Source organism: Vanessa tameamea, chromosome 16 (genome assembly GCF_037043105.1).
Source record: "Vanessa tameamea isolate UH-Manoa-2023 chromosome 16, ilVanTame1 primary haplotype, whole genome shotgun sequence".
NCBI lineage: Eukaryota > Metazoa > Arthropoda > Insecta > Lepidoptera > Nymphalidae > Vanessa > Vanessa tameamea.
The window spans coordinates 8,872,639-8,888,151 of NC_087324.1; the positions used below are offsets into that span (position 1 = coordinate 8,872,639).

The 15,513-nt window shown below is 32.1% G+C and overlaps 1 protein-coding gene across 6 annotated transcripts in view; it reads right to left on the reverse strand.

Moving 5' to 3' along the window:
* The window catches only part of LOC113403058 (supervillin-like), a 182,131-nt gene that overhangs the window by 140,830 nt on the left and 25,788 nt on the right, over positions 1–15,513 (reverse strand). For 4 of the 6 annotated variants that reach the window (XM_026643491.2, XM_026643493.2, XM_026643492.2 and 1 more), the window contains exon 4: positions 7,245–7,356. In XM_026643491.2, coding sequence (XP_026499276.2) covers positions 7,245–7,356 — 112 coding nt within the window. Of the gene's footprint in view, positions 1–7,244; positions 7,357–7,580; positions 7,701–11,488; positions 11,505–11,576; positions 11,666–15,513 lie in introns of those variants that run through there. The other 2 variants (XM_026643494.2, XM_026643499.2) reach the window with 2 other exon arrangements.

Below are 15,513 nucleotides of genomic sequence, written 5' to 3' on the forward strand. Positions count from 1 at the left end.
TCTACAAGTTTGAGTCAATTCTATGGATAGCATCTTATTCAGTAGTTCAATATAATATTTTACAACATTCACATAAATAAATACTATATAAACAAAGAATATTTCTTACAAATATAATAAAATACTTGGATTGTATGTGACATTATATAACGGAGATTATGTATTGCACAGTAAGCAATGTGGCACGTCCCAATTTGTCAGACTTTACAGAAATTAATTCTCAACATAACTGTTAAACATAGCTTCATAAATAAGTAAATATTTACGTAATTAAGCTTACAAAGGTATGGTAAGTATGTTTCCATACTTGAAAGTGACAGAGAAGTGGTATTTTCCAACCGCATATATCTCAGAACTTACTATATGATACATGTAGGTGGTACGTTAAGTTAACATAATATTTTAATATTTTACCCAATGTCCTTGTTATTATATTATAAAACCTACATAAAAAACATAATCAGCCTGTAAATTTCCCACTGCTGGGCTAAGGCCTCCTCTCCCGTTGAGGAGAAGGTATGGAGCATATTCCACCACGCTGCTCCAATGCGGGTTGGTGGAATACACATGTGGCAGAATTTCGTTGAAATTAGACACATGCAGGTTTCCTCACGATGTTTTCCTTCACCGCCGAGCACGAGATGAATTATAAACACAAATTAAGCACATGAAAATTCAGTGGTGCCTGCCTGGGCTTGAACCCGAAATCATCGGTTAAGATGCACGCGTTCTAACCACTGGGCCATCTCGGCTCCTACCTCGGCTAAAACCTATCGTTATGTTATTTAACGAGTAACGTTTAACGTGTTTCGGTCATTTGGTTTCAGCTGTCAACGTTATTTCATCAAAATTTCAATATGTAGTTCAGTGGAGCCAGTGGTAAATATACCGCAACGAAAGGCTTTTACAAAACAATACAAATATCATCCCGCCCTTACACTTGGAGGCATGTGAACAATGCTTAGCTTTTTTAAGTTCGTATGGAACATTAAAACAGTTCCCTTTGAAGTAGTTTTATTAGAAGTTGACAAAAAAAATTGCTTCAGAAAGTTTCTTAAAGAAATACGTAACATTAGATGCTTAGGTTGATGGCTAATACATATGGTCATGTTATATCTAGCAATACTAATAAGATGTAATACACTGTTTTAAGACGGGTTTTCAAGCCTTATAATAAACTAATAATTATATAAAAAAAAAACTATTTTCAGGGGATATTAATCATATACAATTTTTCATCATATCTTATTAATTTTACATTTTATATGTAGTTACATAATATTTTTTGATAACATATTTTATGAAGTCCGCAAAAAGTACAATAAATATTTCTGAAGCAGGATAGACTATTAAACAGATATCATTAAACATTCTAACCTCGCATTAGTGCCAGGTTATTCTGAGCAGAACAGAGCCTTAGGGAAATCTAATTCCGCAAGAATTTATATTACCTAATTGTAAGTGATAAATATCTATTACATCCTATTACGTAAGGATCCAGTGACTTCGTGTGAAAAACTATATACATATACAAAGTTTATTAACGTGTGAGATTGATCATTACTTATACATGTATTAATAATGTATTCATCTGAACTTACAAATATGTGTTGCTCAAATATTACATATAAATTTTAGACTTCCACTCAACCGATTGGGCTGAAAATCACAACGATTTCCACACAATTTAACACGACTTTGCTAGTGGTGTCAAAACAATCTACTACTTAATAACAATATGAACGTTTATTCAAAAATAAAAATAAACTATTTTATATTATACTCATATAAATTACTAGCTGCTAATTTATAAAACACAAAATTCCAACACCCCCTTAGGGATAGAGTTTCGTCAAATCCGTACTTAGCTACACCATGCATCGAACCTAACTGCCAAATTTAAAGTTTATAGGTGAGTGGTATTTCGCTTTTATATACATATATAGACTATTCATACTTCAATTGAAGGCTAAATTTCTCTCAATGTATCATTATTATTAGTATTTATCGTTGATTATATATAAATCATACACCGTTGTCGTAGAACTAGCTTTTCTTTGACTTTCACAGTAATGCGAAGCGTTCTAAGATTTAAGCTTAAATGTTAGCAATAATTGATGGTATGTACACTCAAAGGATATTCGTTGCTAACTGTACGTCCTGTCACCATTAATAAAAGCAAATATGACAATATAATTTTCCTTAAATAAAAAAAAAATGGCCTTTACATATATAATAGCAAAAGCAATACATCGTAAAACTAAATTGTAGTTATAGATTTTCATGGTATGATTGTGAAAAAAAAAACAAATGTCAACCAATAGATGTAAATATTAGGTACTGGTGGCTATTCGATAACAGCCTAAGTTTAGTCGAGAAATAGCAGCTGAAATTCTACTTACACCATTTTGAACATTCACTTGTTAATTTAGATCGAAGCTCGCGAGCTAGCGTGTTGCACCTGCCCTAATGCACAGATATTAACGCAAAAATGTGTTTAAAGATCCGCCTATTAATAACTTTTTTTTTTTTCGAAAAGAACATTAATCTCAATGATTACGATCACCGCAAACAGTTCAAATTAACAGCACAATGCTGTAGGCGTTGTTTGATATGTTGATAAAACACTTACTAAAAATACTCTTACGTTTTAGAGCGCACTTATTTACATCCCAGTTCCGATTTTAAGACTTCACACATAAATATAAATCTATATGTATGTGGATCGGAAACATTCAATATGTTTATACGTCTTGATATATTATATACAAATATATCAGCTAGGGTAATCATTCTGAAAGTAGAATATTTCGATTTCCAGGGGGATTTGATTGAAAAAGTAAATTGAGGGTACAAGAAATGTCAACAAGGAACGCGAGAGTTTATTGTATTTAGGTACCGTATACAATATTTTAGTTTTCCTTAAATATATCAATCTGACACAGGTAGCAGATAAACAGATATATACAGTTTTTTAGAATTGTTATGTTCCGGTTTGAGGGGACATAGCATGTGGCGCATTGGCTTTCTAAAGAATAGTTAATATTTCTTACTGCGCCAATGTCTATGCGCGGTGGTGACCACCTATCATCAGGTGGCCCATTGACTTGACATCAAACTGCTCAACAGCCAAAAGAAAACATTACTAAAGAAGAAAAGCGTCAGTGGAAACCACGAAACGGGGTCTACGTCATAGGGTGAACTTGACATAGACAAACAGCTTATGTATTTTTTTTGAAGCATAGTCGCAATGACCAAATGAAATAAGGAATTACTAATATTCCTATTCCCCCCCCCCTTTTTTTAAGGTTAAGGTATAACACGAGTGGTGTTAGGAGTAGTTACGATAATAGCCCAAGGGGTCAGAATCTATCCAGCAACTTATTGCATAGCTAGGCGGCGTAACCCATTAAAGCTATCGACGCTTCGAATACAATATTTAGTTAATATTTTATTCATATACCAAGTATTTCAACAAACTATTAAAGCATTACCCGAAACAATTCAGTTATTTGTATTCATTAAGTATTATTATATAACAGACCGTAGACCCTTTCGCAGTGGACTACAAGTAAACTGAGTAAATAATTAGAATTGAATTATTTATTGCGAATGGATGTAACACAATTGTTATTTACTTAACGAAACTTTTACCCTTTATATATCAACCAATATACAAAGGGTATAATTACCCATGGGTAATATGATAAAGAAACTAACCAATTTTGATTAATATTTATTGAAAAGCGAGAATTCAACTCGTTAAACTCATTGTAAAAAATTCCATATTTAAAATATATAAAAATATTTAATCAAGACGTTCCGGCTTTTAATCACAAAAACATTAATTGAAATCAAATATTTGCGATTAATTAATTTCAGCGAAACCGTAACGATGGATTCTAAAAATCCACTCTTCATTATTTCTCTAACGAAGTTTATATTAAAAAGAAAATGAGAAAATAATATAAGAAAGGTCAGGACTGCATCCCAGCGGCCTTGTGAAAGTTGCAATAGAGGATAACTTCCTCGGGAACCAACATACTCTGACCTCGATCTTAGTTTTATTAACTTTCATGCAACGGCAAACAAAATAAACAGAATTTCAGAATTCGCGGAATAAAAATGAAAATGAAACGTAAAATACAGTCATTTAAATTCAGTAATGCTACGGCCATATTTTTGCGCAAATAATCGTGTCGCGTTGTCGCACTTAAACTTTTTGTTCTATCTAATGGCTACAAGCATCACGAAAAGAGTAAAGACATAAAAACAAACAAACATAGATTCGCCAAAAAATAATATAATTCCATGCGAAATCTAAGGTTTATCTCCTTTGATTGGAAAAGACTAGACAAAGAAAAACACCGGCCACGTGGTTAAAAAAATCATCAATCTAATATCAATCAGTTTAATAACGACATTTATAATTCATGTGAACTAAACGCGGTAAAAAAAAATGGAAGACGTGACGTGCACGCTAGACGTTTCTCTGTAAGCACGCGAAGTTTAGCTAACCGCACGAGCCTTGTCAAGCCTATCCAGCCTACCGTCAGTCACGCAAGGGAATTACAGACGTGTCGCGAATATGTGGCCGCAACATAAGCATGCCTTTGGCGAATTTATCAATGAATCATTCATAAGAAATAAAGTCTAAATGATATTCAGAAGGTCTCGACTCGAATCGACGATAAATGTAAACATTAGTTATCGTATGTAACAAAAGCATTTCATTCAAGTTTAAAACGATTAATTTAAGGACAACTCGATTATGCCGTTTAATTTCAATGGCATGGAATAATGTTATCTGTTCCGACTAGACACTCGTCGAATAATTACTACTAGTACAATTTATTATTGGATTTGTCAATAATTTATACATGCTGAGTTTCTAGCTGTTTCTTCCCATTTCTTTCACAAATGCATGTGATGGACGACCTTCGCAGTGGTTTGGGTGAATCCTGTATAACTTTATAACAGAAAGTGGTCGCCACCGTCCATAGACATTGCCGCCTTAAGAAATACCTATTAACCATTCATTACATTACACCAATCCGCCAATAACACCCCACTACTAAGTATTGGTATTTGCCGGTAGAATATCTGGTGAGTGGGTCGTACCTACCCTGACGGGCTTACACAGTGTCCACATAGAACTCGATTAATAGATTTAAGAAGAATACATTAATACACTGAATCCGTTGAAATGAATACGAGAAGGTAATTATGATTTTAATGATGTTTAAAAAATAAGAGCTTAAAATATCACCACTGCAGCGCGATTGCCTTTCCTCCTCTAAGGAGAAAGATTTATTTGCCACTTTTACTTTTGGCAATTTCTCCATACCATGTAATAAAACGTATTCAAATATATATATCGATTATAGTTTTATTGAAAAAAATGCATAATATTTAGAAAACCCTGCTACTTCCAACCATTTTCGAAACAAGTTCACTTATCGCCAGCATGTCATTGTGCACAAGACAATAGCTCGATAAAATAAGTTATATAAAGTTACCGCGCATGTTACAAACATCCTTGCCCTATATACCACCTGAGGCTGCAAGTTTCGATATTTTAGTATGACCCTCAGAGCACTGGCTTAATAATGCATACCTCCTGTGTGCTTCGAACGCTGCACGATTCTACTCTCCTAGTACCCACGGCTGTTTTACCTAGTTTTTAAATGGAACGTTTAAATAATAAAAGCCTTATACGTGAACGATAAAGCACGTCCCTGTTGAACGTTAAAGAGTTTTTCGTAATATAACTTGTGCATCTACGATAAAAATAATAGTCCCAGTAGTTCAACTTTATATTTAATTCACAGCTTCGTTTCTTATCAGTTGGGACTGCTTATATGTATTAGTAATTCCTTCAAATGGAGCATGATTAAGTATTTTTTCAAACTTATCTTAGATGGCGATAAATAACAAATATGTTTTAACCCTTAAACAAGTATTGTATTTTAGTAGATGTTAAGAAAAATGTTTCCTTTTAAAAATATTAGTGATTCATTCTTTGTGTGTTCCTCGGTTGGACCTCTAATCTCTTTTCAAAACTCTCAATTTGTTTGCGATACAAGACCAATCCATGTAAGTCTATCTTGTTGTATTGTTTGAATACTATAAAAAACGCTGACTTAAATCTCAAACGATTTCATAAAAAAATAAGATTTAAATCATAAACCTTACTCCTGTACTTGAAGAAATATCCAATTTGCTGGCTGAAAGAATTGCTATCCTTTTTAAGCTCAATAAAGGGAAATGACAGCAACAGTTTCAGATCTATCAAATTCATTTAGAGTATATTAAACTACATAATCAGTATGACAATATGAAGTTATTTTCGTATAAGCAAGTTACATAATATATTAAAAATATCTTCGCGTGTCAAGAAATGTTTTGTCACAGAACTTGTTACGATAAGTAAGTACATAAAGGAAAGGCATAACGTGTTTCAGAAATAAGACGGAGCTATTCGCAGCAAAATATTCAAGACGTGTTTTTTCTGTAGTAGATACTAATTTTTTTTGTCATGTACTTTACCGTTTCAAAGATATTTTTATAATTTCTTTTCACCTTTAAAGAAATTTAAATAATTATTTTCGATTAATGTTTCAAAATTAAAAATTATGTTTCAGTACACACTCACACATACATAATCGAAAACGCACACAGAGAAATACGCACTTACGCACGCATAAACGTACAGCCGTTGTTCGGACACAATTCACCTTTAGGTTTTCATTACCGTATTTAAAATCATAATTGCTGTGTAAAATAAATAAATAGTCATAAAAAGAAAACAGCCCAGGTAAAATACATTTTTAACTTTGACTTTTGACCTTTAAGCCGAAAATGTTATAGGTAATGAAAAATACTTTTCAATTTATAAATTCTACACTAAAGAATATTATTTTTACTCTGTTAATAATTTTACAGTATCTATCATGTAATTAAGTGTAAGATAATATTAAAGTCAGATAATATTAATAAGTTGAGATAATATTTATCAATATAACATGTCGTTTTGGATCTAAGTTATATATTTTTATATTACCTACTTAACCAAAAAGGATGTCTTACGTTTTTCTTCTTTGTTATAATAATACCTACCGCATTGTAAACACGCATTCGGTTCGATAATCGTTATATTATTTATAATTATGAAGTGTTGATCTTAATGTAATTTAATCTAACAGAAATGTAATATTGATCTAAATAAATAGTTGGCGACTTACCGTCTGACTCGATCGTTGGCGGCGCACGCGCATCGATAGAACGTTTCGGCGTGCTTGTTATTCGAGGTTGCGCGCGGCGACATGGCGGTGTGCATTCTGGTGCCTTCGCACGCTGGCAACAAAATATCTTATTTAAAAAAAAAAAAATTAATTTTCACAAATATATAGATATTACATAATAGTAAGTTATAATAAAATCTTATTATATACTTATTATATAAAAATAAATTAATTTTGGAATTATTTGTTTATTTTTCAAATAATAACAAAGAAATCATAAGATTTTCATTAAAGTGATAACGATCTCACTGTGATATTATACAAAAACCTACTCACCTGCTTAACTTTGCTCTCCTTAAAGTATATTCTCATTTTGTTTTCAGATAAAACTCATGAATTTTATGATACTTTTTGCATAAGATTCAAGAATTCCTCGTAGTTACTTTATTGTTGGGCCTACATTACAGTAATAGTCGTAATTAATGAAAAATAACTATATAGTAACTTCAACCATATTTTGTCTGACGAATGTTTCAAAAGGACAACTTAATAACAGGAAAATTAATAAATAGTAGAAATATTTGGCTCAATACAAAAGAAACCTTTTTGGAAATGCAATAATTCCAACAACTTATAATACCTAAAGCGCATACCAGAACACGATATAGACGAAATTACGAAACTAGAAACAATTACCACAAATGTAATTCGAGACTAATATCAAATAACTAAGAAGCAGGTACGAGTTCTCATTGCGAAATATGAAGCTAGGTTCGAACGACTCAGACAGCGTCCTTCGCAGACTAGAATGTCGATCTAGATAAACTCAGTACACCGCCCACAATGCAAACTCGTCACGCAAAACTATCAAATTAATAGCCGGTGTCCCTACAAATTCATAACCGGTTGCAAAATTCTATTACCGGGATTAGGGTTACCAAGGTTTATGCTGGACAAGTTAAGGTTCTCACGGTCGTGTCCGGATAAATATTAAAGTTACGGCTTTACTTTTTCAAAGATCTTTTGTTAACATATTGCACAGATTGTTTGCAGCGATTAAGAGCAAATATATCCCGAATATTAATAGAGTTATGTCCAGCTTTAAAAATTGTGTACTTATTTGTTTTTTCCAAGTACGTCTATAGGGATTGCGATCCGAAAAAACGGATCCGGTAATCCGGCGGATCCGTCATCATTATACGTCTACCGGATCCGCGGCTAGCAATTTTGGCAAAATGATAGAACTGTTGCATGAGTAGACACTTTAAATGCGCTTAATTGTTAAAAACTCTTTAATATAGGCTTGATTAAATTACATCGTTAATGTACTGCAGAACATACTATCAGCACTGCTTAAAAAACTTCGGTTTTGATACTGAATTGATATTATTGGCATGAGCAAGAGTCATGGCCAAAGTAGGTAAGCTTATGAATTGTTATGACCAGCTATGCTTCGCACATTAGCTATGATTAGCTATGGTCGATATTTTATATAAAAATAATGAAGAGAAGGCAGATGACCGCCTGGCAACAACGCCAACAACATCAAATGAATCAGATACAGATGACGCAGACAAAGGAGGAACAAGGAGTTACAGTTACAATAACTGATCCTCGTCATCCTTATCTTTCTAAGGCAGAAGTAATTCTTATATACAATGAGTTTCTTCAATAAGTGCGAAAAGTGGTAAAGCTTTTCAAAATCTTGTCTACTAAAAACGATATGTAACTGCAAACGTATGTGACAGACGAAACATGTAAAGAATAACGCCTTACTTTGGATTACCGCTATTTTTTTTTACTTATTTTTTTTTTGTATGTTGTTGAAACTATTTTTTTTTAATTATAATACAAACTCATTATTGTGGTAATTGTGCCACTCATTAGACAGATTTATCAAATCGTATTTATCTGAACCGATCCATCAGGATCGATGGGAATCCGGTCGAATCCGGCCGGACTGAAAATTACGCCGGATTGCAATCCCTATACGTATAGCTCTACGAAAATTGTCTTTGGAACAAAATATCCAGGGTTATTGATTGCGGAGTCCGGCTTTTGTATCTCAGAGCGTGGTTACCCTAATCAGGATAGCATAAGATGCTAAAACGTTCTATGTTTCAATTTCCTCGATACGTAAGTAATTTCATCTATTGACGTGATAGCTTTTAAAGTGAAACTCGTTTTATCAGTTAACGAGAGCTGTCGGTGCTCGTTATAAATATTGGAATCTATTTAGACACGCAGTTTCTCTGCGATGGTATCGGCAATGCAGAGCGTGATTCATCAGCCGTTTCTAGGATAATCATAGTTTTGTAACAAGTGCAGCAAATTATTATTGAACAATTAAAATTAAAAATTAAATGAGTAATTTAAATGTTTACTAATAATTCATTAATTGTAAATTGTATTTATAATTAAGCTATCACTGCTTTTCTATTATACCTTCCGCTAGTTATGAGTAATGAATAAAAAAAATCGCTTTGCAAATAACACTTGCTTAATTACTTCACTAACAACTTTGAATTTTGTATGCGTCATCTTGGATAATATAAATTTAGATAACTTCACATCGTAGTCTAACTATGAATAAAACTTTAATATTTGATAGCTAAAGATTTATCTGACGCTTAATAAATTCGCATGAGAAAACTACGTTAACTGAAACATCGACATTATATAAACGAAATAATGAAAGATATTATATCAGATATTTATAAACATTTTCCTATTTTTATGTCTTTATTTGAACAAATAAAACTCTGTCTGTATATACTACACATTTAAATATGATAGCCGACATGATCCAGTGGATAAAAAGCATCAATTTTAACCTAAGAGTGCTGCTTAGCGTATTTCAAAATATGCTTAATTTGTGCTTATAATGCATTTTACGCTCGAAAAAATGCCTTCAGGAAACATGCATGTGCCGAATGAAAATCTCTCACATGTATAACCACCAAACCGAGTTAAGCAACGTGCTGGAATAAGTGTCAAACTTTCTCCTCAAAGGAAATGAATGATCCCTGCAGTTGGACATACAAAGAGTATTAGTTTACTTAAAAACTTAAAAATAAAACCTTTTTTTTTAACTATAATGCAATAATTGGATAAATTAAAAGAACATATATTTTTTGATTCGATTCGAAATGCCTGCCAACTATTTTGTTACTTTTTTCCGATACTTTTTATTAGTGCTTTTATATAAACTTAAATTGAAGCCAGACTATTTCAGGAAAGATTACAAAATCCATTCGTACTATTAAATATTGAATTAAAAAAAACACATATATCAAATAAATAAGATACGCTTGCAATGATATCCTGCCGCGACTTCCAGCACCAGGGTACCATGAGTTATTAACAGTTCGCCTTATAAGGACCGATCGCATAAACGAGGTTACCCCCACACTGCGCTTATTACCAACTCACTATAGAAGATTAATTAATACCAATTCAATAACAGACGACCTTATGAACCACATTTTTTCAGAACTATGGTGTATGTACGAGGTCATATATAAACCAAAACTAAGCACATAAAGATTGACTGGTTCTTGCGCGGCTTCGTACCTACAATGTTCAATCAAGGTTCACGTAATCTAAACACTGAACCATTTCGCGTCTTGTGATATGAAGTTGAACTGCTGATAATGTTAACATGTGAATTGACGTGACGAACAAACGGAAGTTCTGTACATGTATACAGAAATGATTTCACTGATTAACTGCAGTTAATGTACAACACTTGTACTTTCATAAACACAATACGTCTACCAAAATCACATAATCGACTTTAAAGAAACATGTATCTATCGATTCTTAAAAAATATGAGATTTATATAGATACTACTAGAGTCCGTCCAAGGCTTCGTTCGCGTGAGGAGTACAAAAAGCAAACTACATATATGATATTTCAGACCACAATAAATATCTAAGCTAAATTTCATCCCGATCGGTACAGCCGTTCTGGCGTTATTAAGTAACAAACACCTATCCGTTAAAACAAACAAACAAACTTTCGCATTTATAAGATTAAGATAGTAAATTATTGTAATTCAGTTTATGACGTCACTTCTATGCAAGAATATAACTTTCACCATATAATAATTTCGCTATAGTATAAAATACAATGTAACCAAACACCGAGCAATGATACACTATACTATTTCAAAAGCAATATAAATATCAACACTTCGTAATGTGACCCAATAACATATAACAAGAAAATGTATGAAAATTACACAAACAAACAAATGTTACACGTGTTTAGATCAAACGTTTAAGATGAATGAAAAAATGTTAAAAGATTAAGCAACGATGATGAATAACCGAATTAACAGCAGTTAATTTATAGCACAAACAGTACATGCGCGTCGCGTGCGCGTCGTATTCGCAACTGGAGGTGCGCAAGCGCAGATCGCACAAGTCTTTCACTTAGTTTCGATTGTATGTAAAGGTGTGTGTCCCCGGCCGTCAAACTAATAATGTGAACATTAAATTATGAGGCTTCATAGTTTGAATTTTCATTTTACTTAAAATGAATAATATATAGACATAAAATTCTTGTTTCTATTTCATTTAAAATCAACTCATGATAACGCCAAATGAATGCTCTTTCTATATGTGGCCTTGATGACCAACTATTCCCCCTCTTAACTATGCATAAGAGAAACCAGTGAGTTCTAAGGAAAGTTAGTCTATATCGTTCATATTGCCTATATCGAGAATAGATTTTTCATATACATAACTAGACTTTTATCCAAAGAAATTTCTCTATCTTAAGACGTAGGTAAATCAGCTTTTGAAACCGTTATGTGCAGTATACGATACAGCAGTACAGCAATGCTGCATATCACATCAGGGCATTTCATGCTCGTTTTCTGAGCTGAGTTTCAAATTTCTTATTACCGAAAATCCCTACTGAAACAAGTGTTATATCTAATATATTTTAATAAAGATTTTAAATTAAGAATAATTCTTAATTGTATGATGATGAAATTATTTTCATGATCAATACAGTGTGTATAAAAATGCATTAATATCTTCCTACAAAAACTACCCATAAATAACCAAATATTATTTAATTACGCTCAAATTCTTCTTTTTTATTAAACGTTAATCAACTATGCCGATTTTCAAGGAATTACTTATATTACACTACCGCACAACTCACATCCCTTACGATATTAGTGTCAACGATCCAGACCTTAACGCGACTTTCACTATTGAAGCTTCAAATAAATTCAGTTCGTATACCATCTTTAAATATAAACAATATTACTTTTAGGAAGTAAACCGGTCTCACTGTCGTGCACATTTCGAATTTCATGCATGAACAATAAATTCATAACACACACATATTCATACAGTAATTATTGTTATTATGTTAAACGTAAACGATAAATGTATACGAAGAAATATCTGGATAATTAAAATTTAATACAGTTATACCGTATGGTGGAAGAAGTAGGCAGCTAGCAGTGTCAGTAGGTAGCCAAGCACTGGTTATTTTAACTGTAAAAGGGTGTGCATGGCAGTATAATTACGGACATGAGGAATACAGCAACCTAGTTCCCATGATGGAACGATGGGCAATGCTATAGAAATGTCAAAATAATAACTAATACATTGTAGTGCTAATGAACAGTCGTGATCATTTGCTTTCATTTGTCTGATGTTCATAGAAATGTCTTTATAATAAGACACGTGATATTTTGTGCATTCATTGAACTACTTAACTTTACGTTCATTGAACTTTAAACTAGATCATTTAATACATTTCGATATAGTTACTTCAGAAATCTTAATTGTCCAATTCACTTCTCATAATAATTAATAAGAATATTACATAAACAAAACAATAAACAAAAAAACTGGGTGTACATAGATTTTTTTATATGTAAATCCTCTTGGCCTCTTTTATCAAAGCTTTATAACTGACGTAAATCTTCCAATTAATTAACTGCGTAAATCTTTCAATGAATAAAAAAAAGTACTTTCAACCATGCAGCTAGTATATCTGCTTTGTGTTAATACGGCAGGCAACAGCATGTTTTATGTTTCTTCCTATACACCTGTTGTTTTATTCATTGTGTCTGCAATGTACCGCACCCAAACAACTATAGAAAGCATTGTAAAGTAAATCCCTTTACGATCCGAGGAATAATGTTGATGATGAATTTCACACAAAACATTTCAGAAGTGAATCATTCGTTCCAGAAATTACTTACTACATACAAACAAACTATTACCTGTTTACAATAATTATTATTATGACAAATGATGAAATAAAAATGATGATACAAGCTTAACTGAAACTAAATAAGAAAAATTCACTCGATAAGGGCAGACTTATGCCGTTAAGGGGGGATCCCTTTAAGCCAGCGCTCGAGATATGAGAGGAGTATTCATCAAGAAGGTAGATAAGATGTGTAGAAGTTTATAGGCAAACGAAAAATATCAAAGCTGATAAAATAACTTACATGAGTACTCACACGGACAGGACTAACGCCATTAAACTTATCTAACTTGATAACTATTGAGCTGATACTAATCAATTGAAAACAAAGAATAATAATAACAATAATTTTGAGAAAAAAAGTAACAGGTTTGCTTGGAATCGAACGTTTATTTCATAACATTAAATAAGGTCAGATCGATGATCATAACCAAATACGAAGATATCTTGTACGAACAGACGAGGTCGCCCGCATATCAACGCGTCTCCATACAATACAATACAATTAATACTGTGGGTGCTACCAAAATTGGCAACAGCGCTTGACCAATTTCTAAAGACCTCCCGATTCAACTTGTACCAAATATACTTTAAAAAAAAGTTAAGTATTTAATGTTTAAAATAAATTATTAAAAGTTTCACTCAGGTCTTACACAATTGGTTAAAGGTTGAAGAGTGGTGTAAAGCGGTTGCTTGATGTGAAAATGTTTATTTATGAACGGAGACAATGAATTGTTATAAAAAATTGGGATTAATTGGTGGTTAAGAATTAAAACGAAGCTATTATTAGTAACAAAAACGCAAGCAAAAATCATGACAGTTTTTGCATGAAAAAACGGGGTTCCCTATTTGTAATATCGGATTAAGACATTCTCTTATATTTACGTATATAGTAGCTATAAGCATTTTATTATTAAATTACGTTAATTGAGAATTTATCACAGAACTATAAATGTAAATGTATTAGATACATTTTGGTATGAAGTCATTATAAGTAAATGTGAAAGAGGATAATTTTGAATATATGCCATTGGATTCTGGATTACCATTGTAAAATGAGAGATGTATTGTAATTTCTGTTGGTAAACGTGAAAAATTTAAGCACTATAAACTGGTCTTGTTAAAAATTATTTATAGTCCCTTTTATTGAAGCTGTGAAGACACAGCTTCAATAAAATATAATATATTTATTTTAGTTTTAAATATTTACTCTTAAATTTATGTCTAATAACTAAAACATTTTTTTAAATTGAATGTTATTATTGTATCACCGCAGATTTTTTTAGCGAAACCTCAGTGATATAATTAGATTTTACATACACCAAATCGATTTGGTAACTATTAATTCAGTATAAAACTGTCTTTAGTACAACTGTTCGGTAAGCGTAATAAATTTTACGAAACATCTTAGAATTTCTGAGAAGCGAAACGTTAAATAGGATTGAGTTCTCAATGATACTGAACATTTGCTGAGATTACAAGTGATTGCGAAGTAAATAAAAAGTTTAATAAAAGATATACACAACTAACACATTAAACATTGTCTAACGAAAGGATACAATGGAAATATTTAAAAAAAAACTCAATTTAAAACAGTATTACATACATATGTACAAGATTATTGTATATATTAATAGCGTGAGCCTATTTTTGTCCCAGGTATTATGGGGAGATAGCTGCATATAAAAATTCGGTTATGGTTTCAATTTGAAGAGCTCTAGCCGTAGGTGTGCAGAAAATTAAGGAGGCTTCTTGATGAGATTTTACTAAATTGTTACGAATTAAGAAATAATTGCTTTTGAAAAAAGTTACTGGCCGGTTAGGAAGCGGCGCTATGGATGTATAAGAAAAAAATGAAAAACGTAAACAAAATAAAATAAATTGTTTTCGACAAACTTCAATTCTAACTGAACTAATGTATACTATTTTATACTAAAATTTTCATTAAAAAAAAGTTTCATCGTTTTGGCGCCAAACGTAGATGAGTGACTTGCAGTTTACAATGAAATGAAATCAAAACGAAACCTG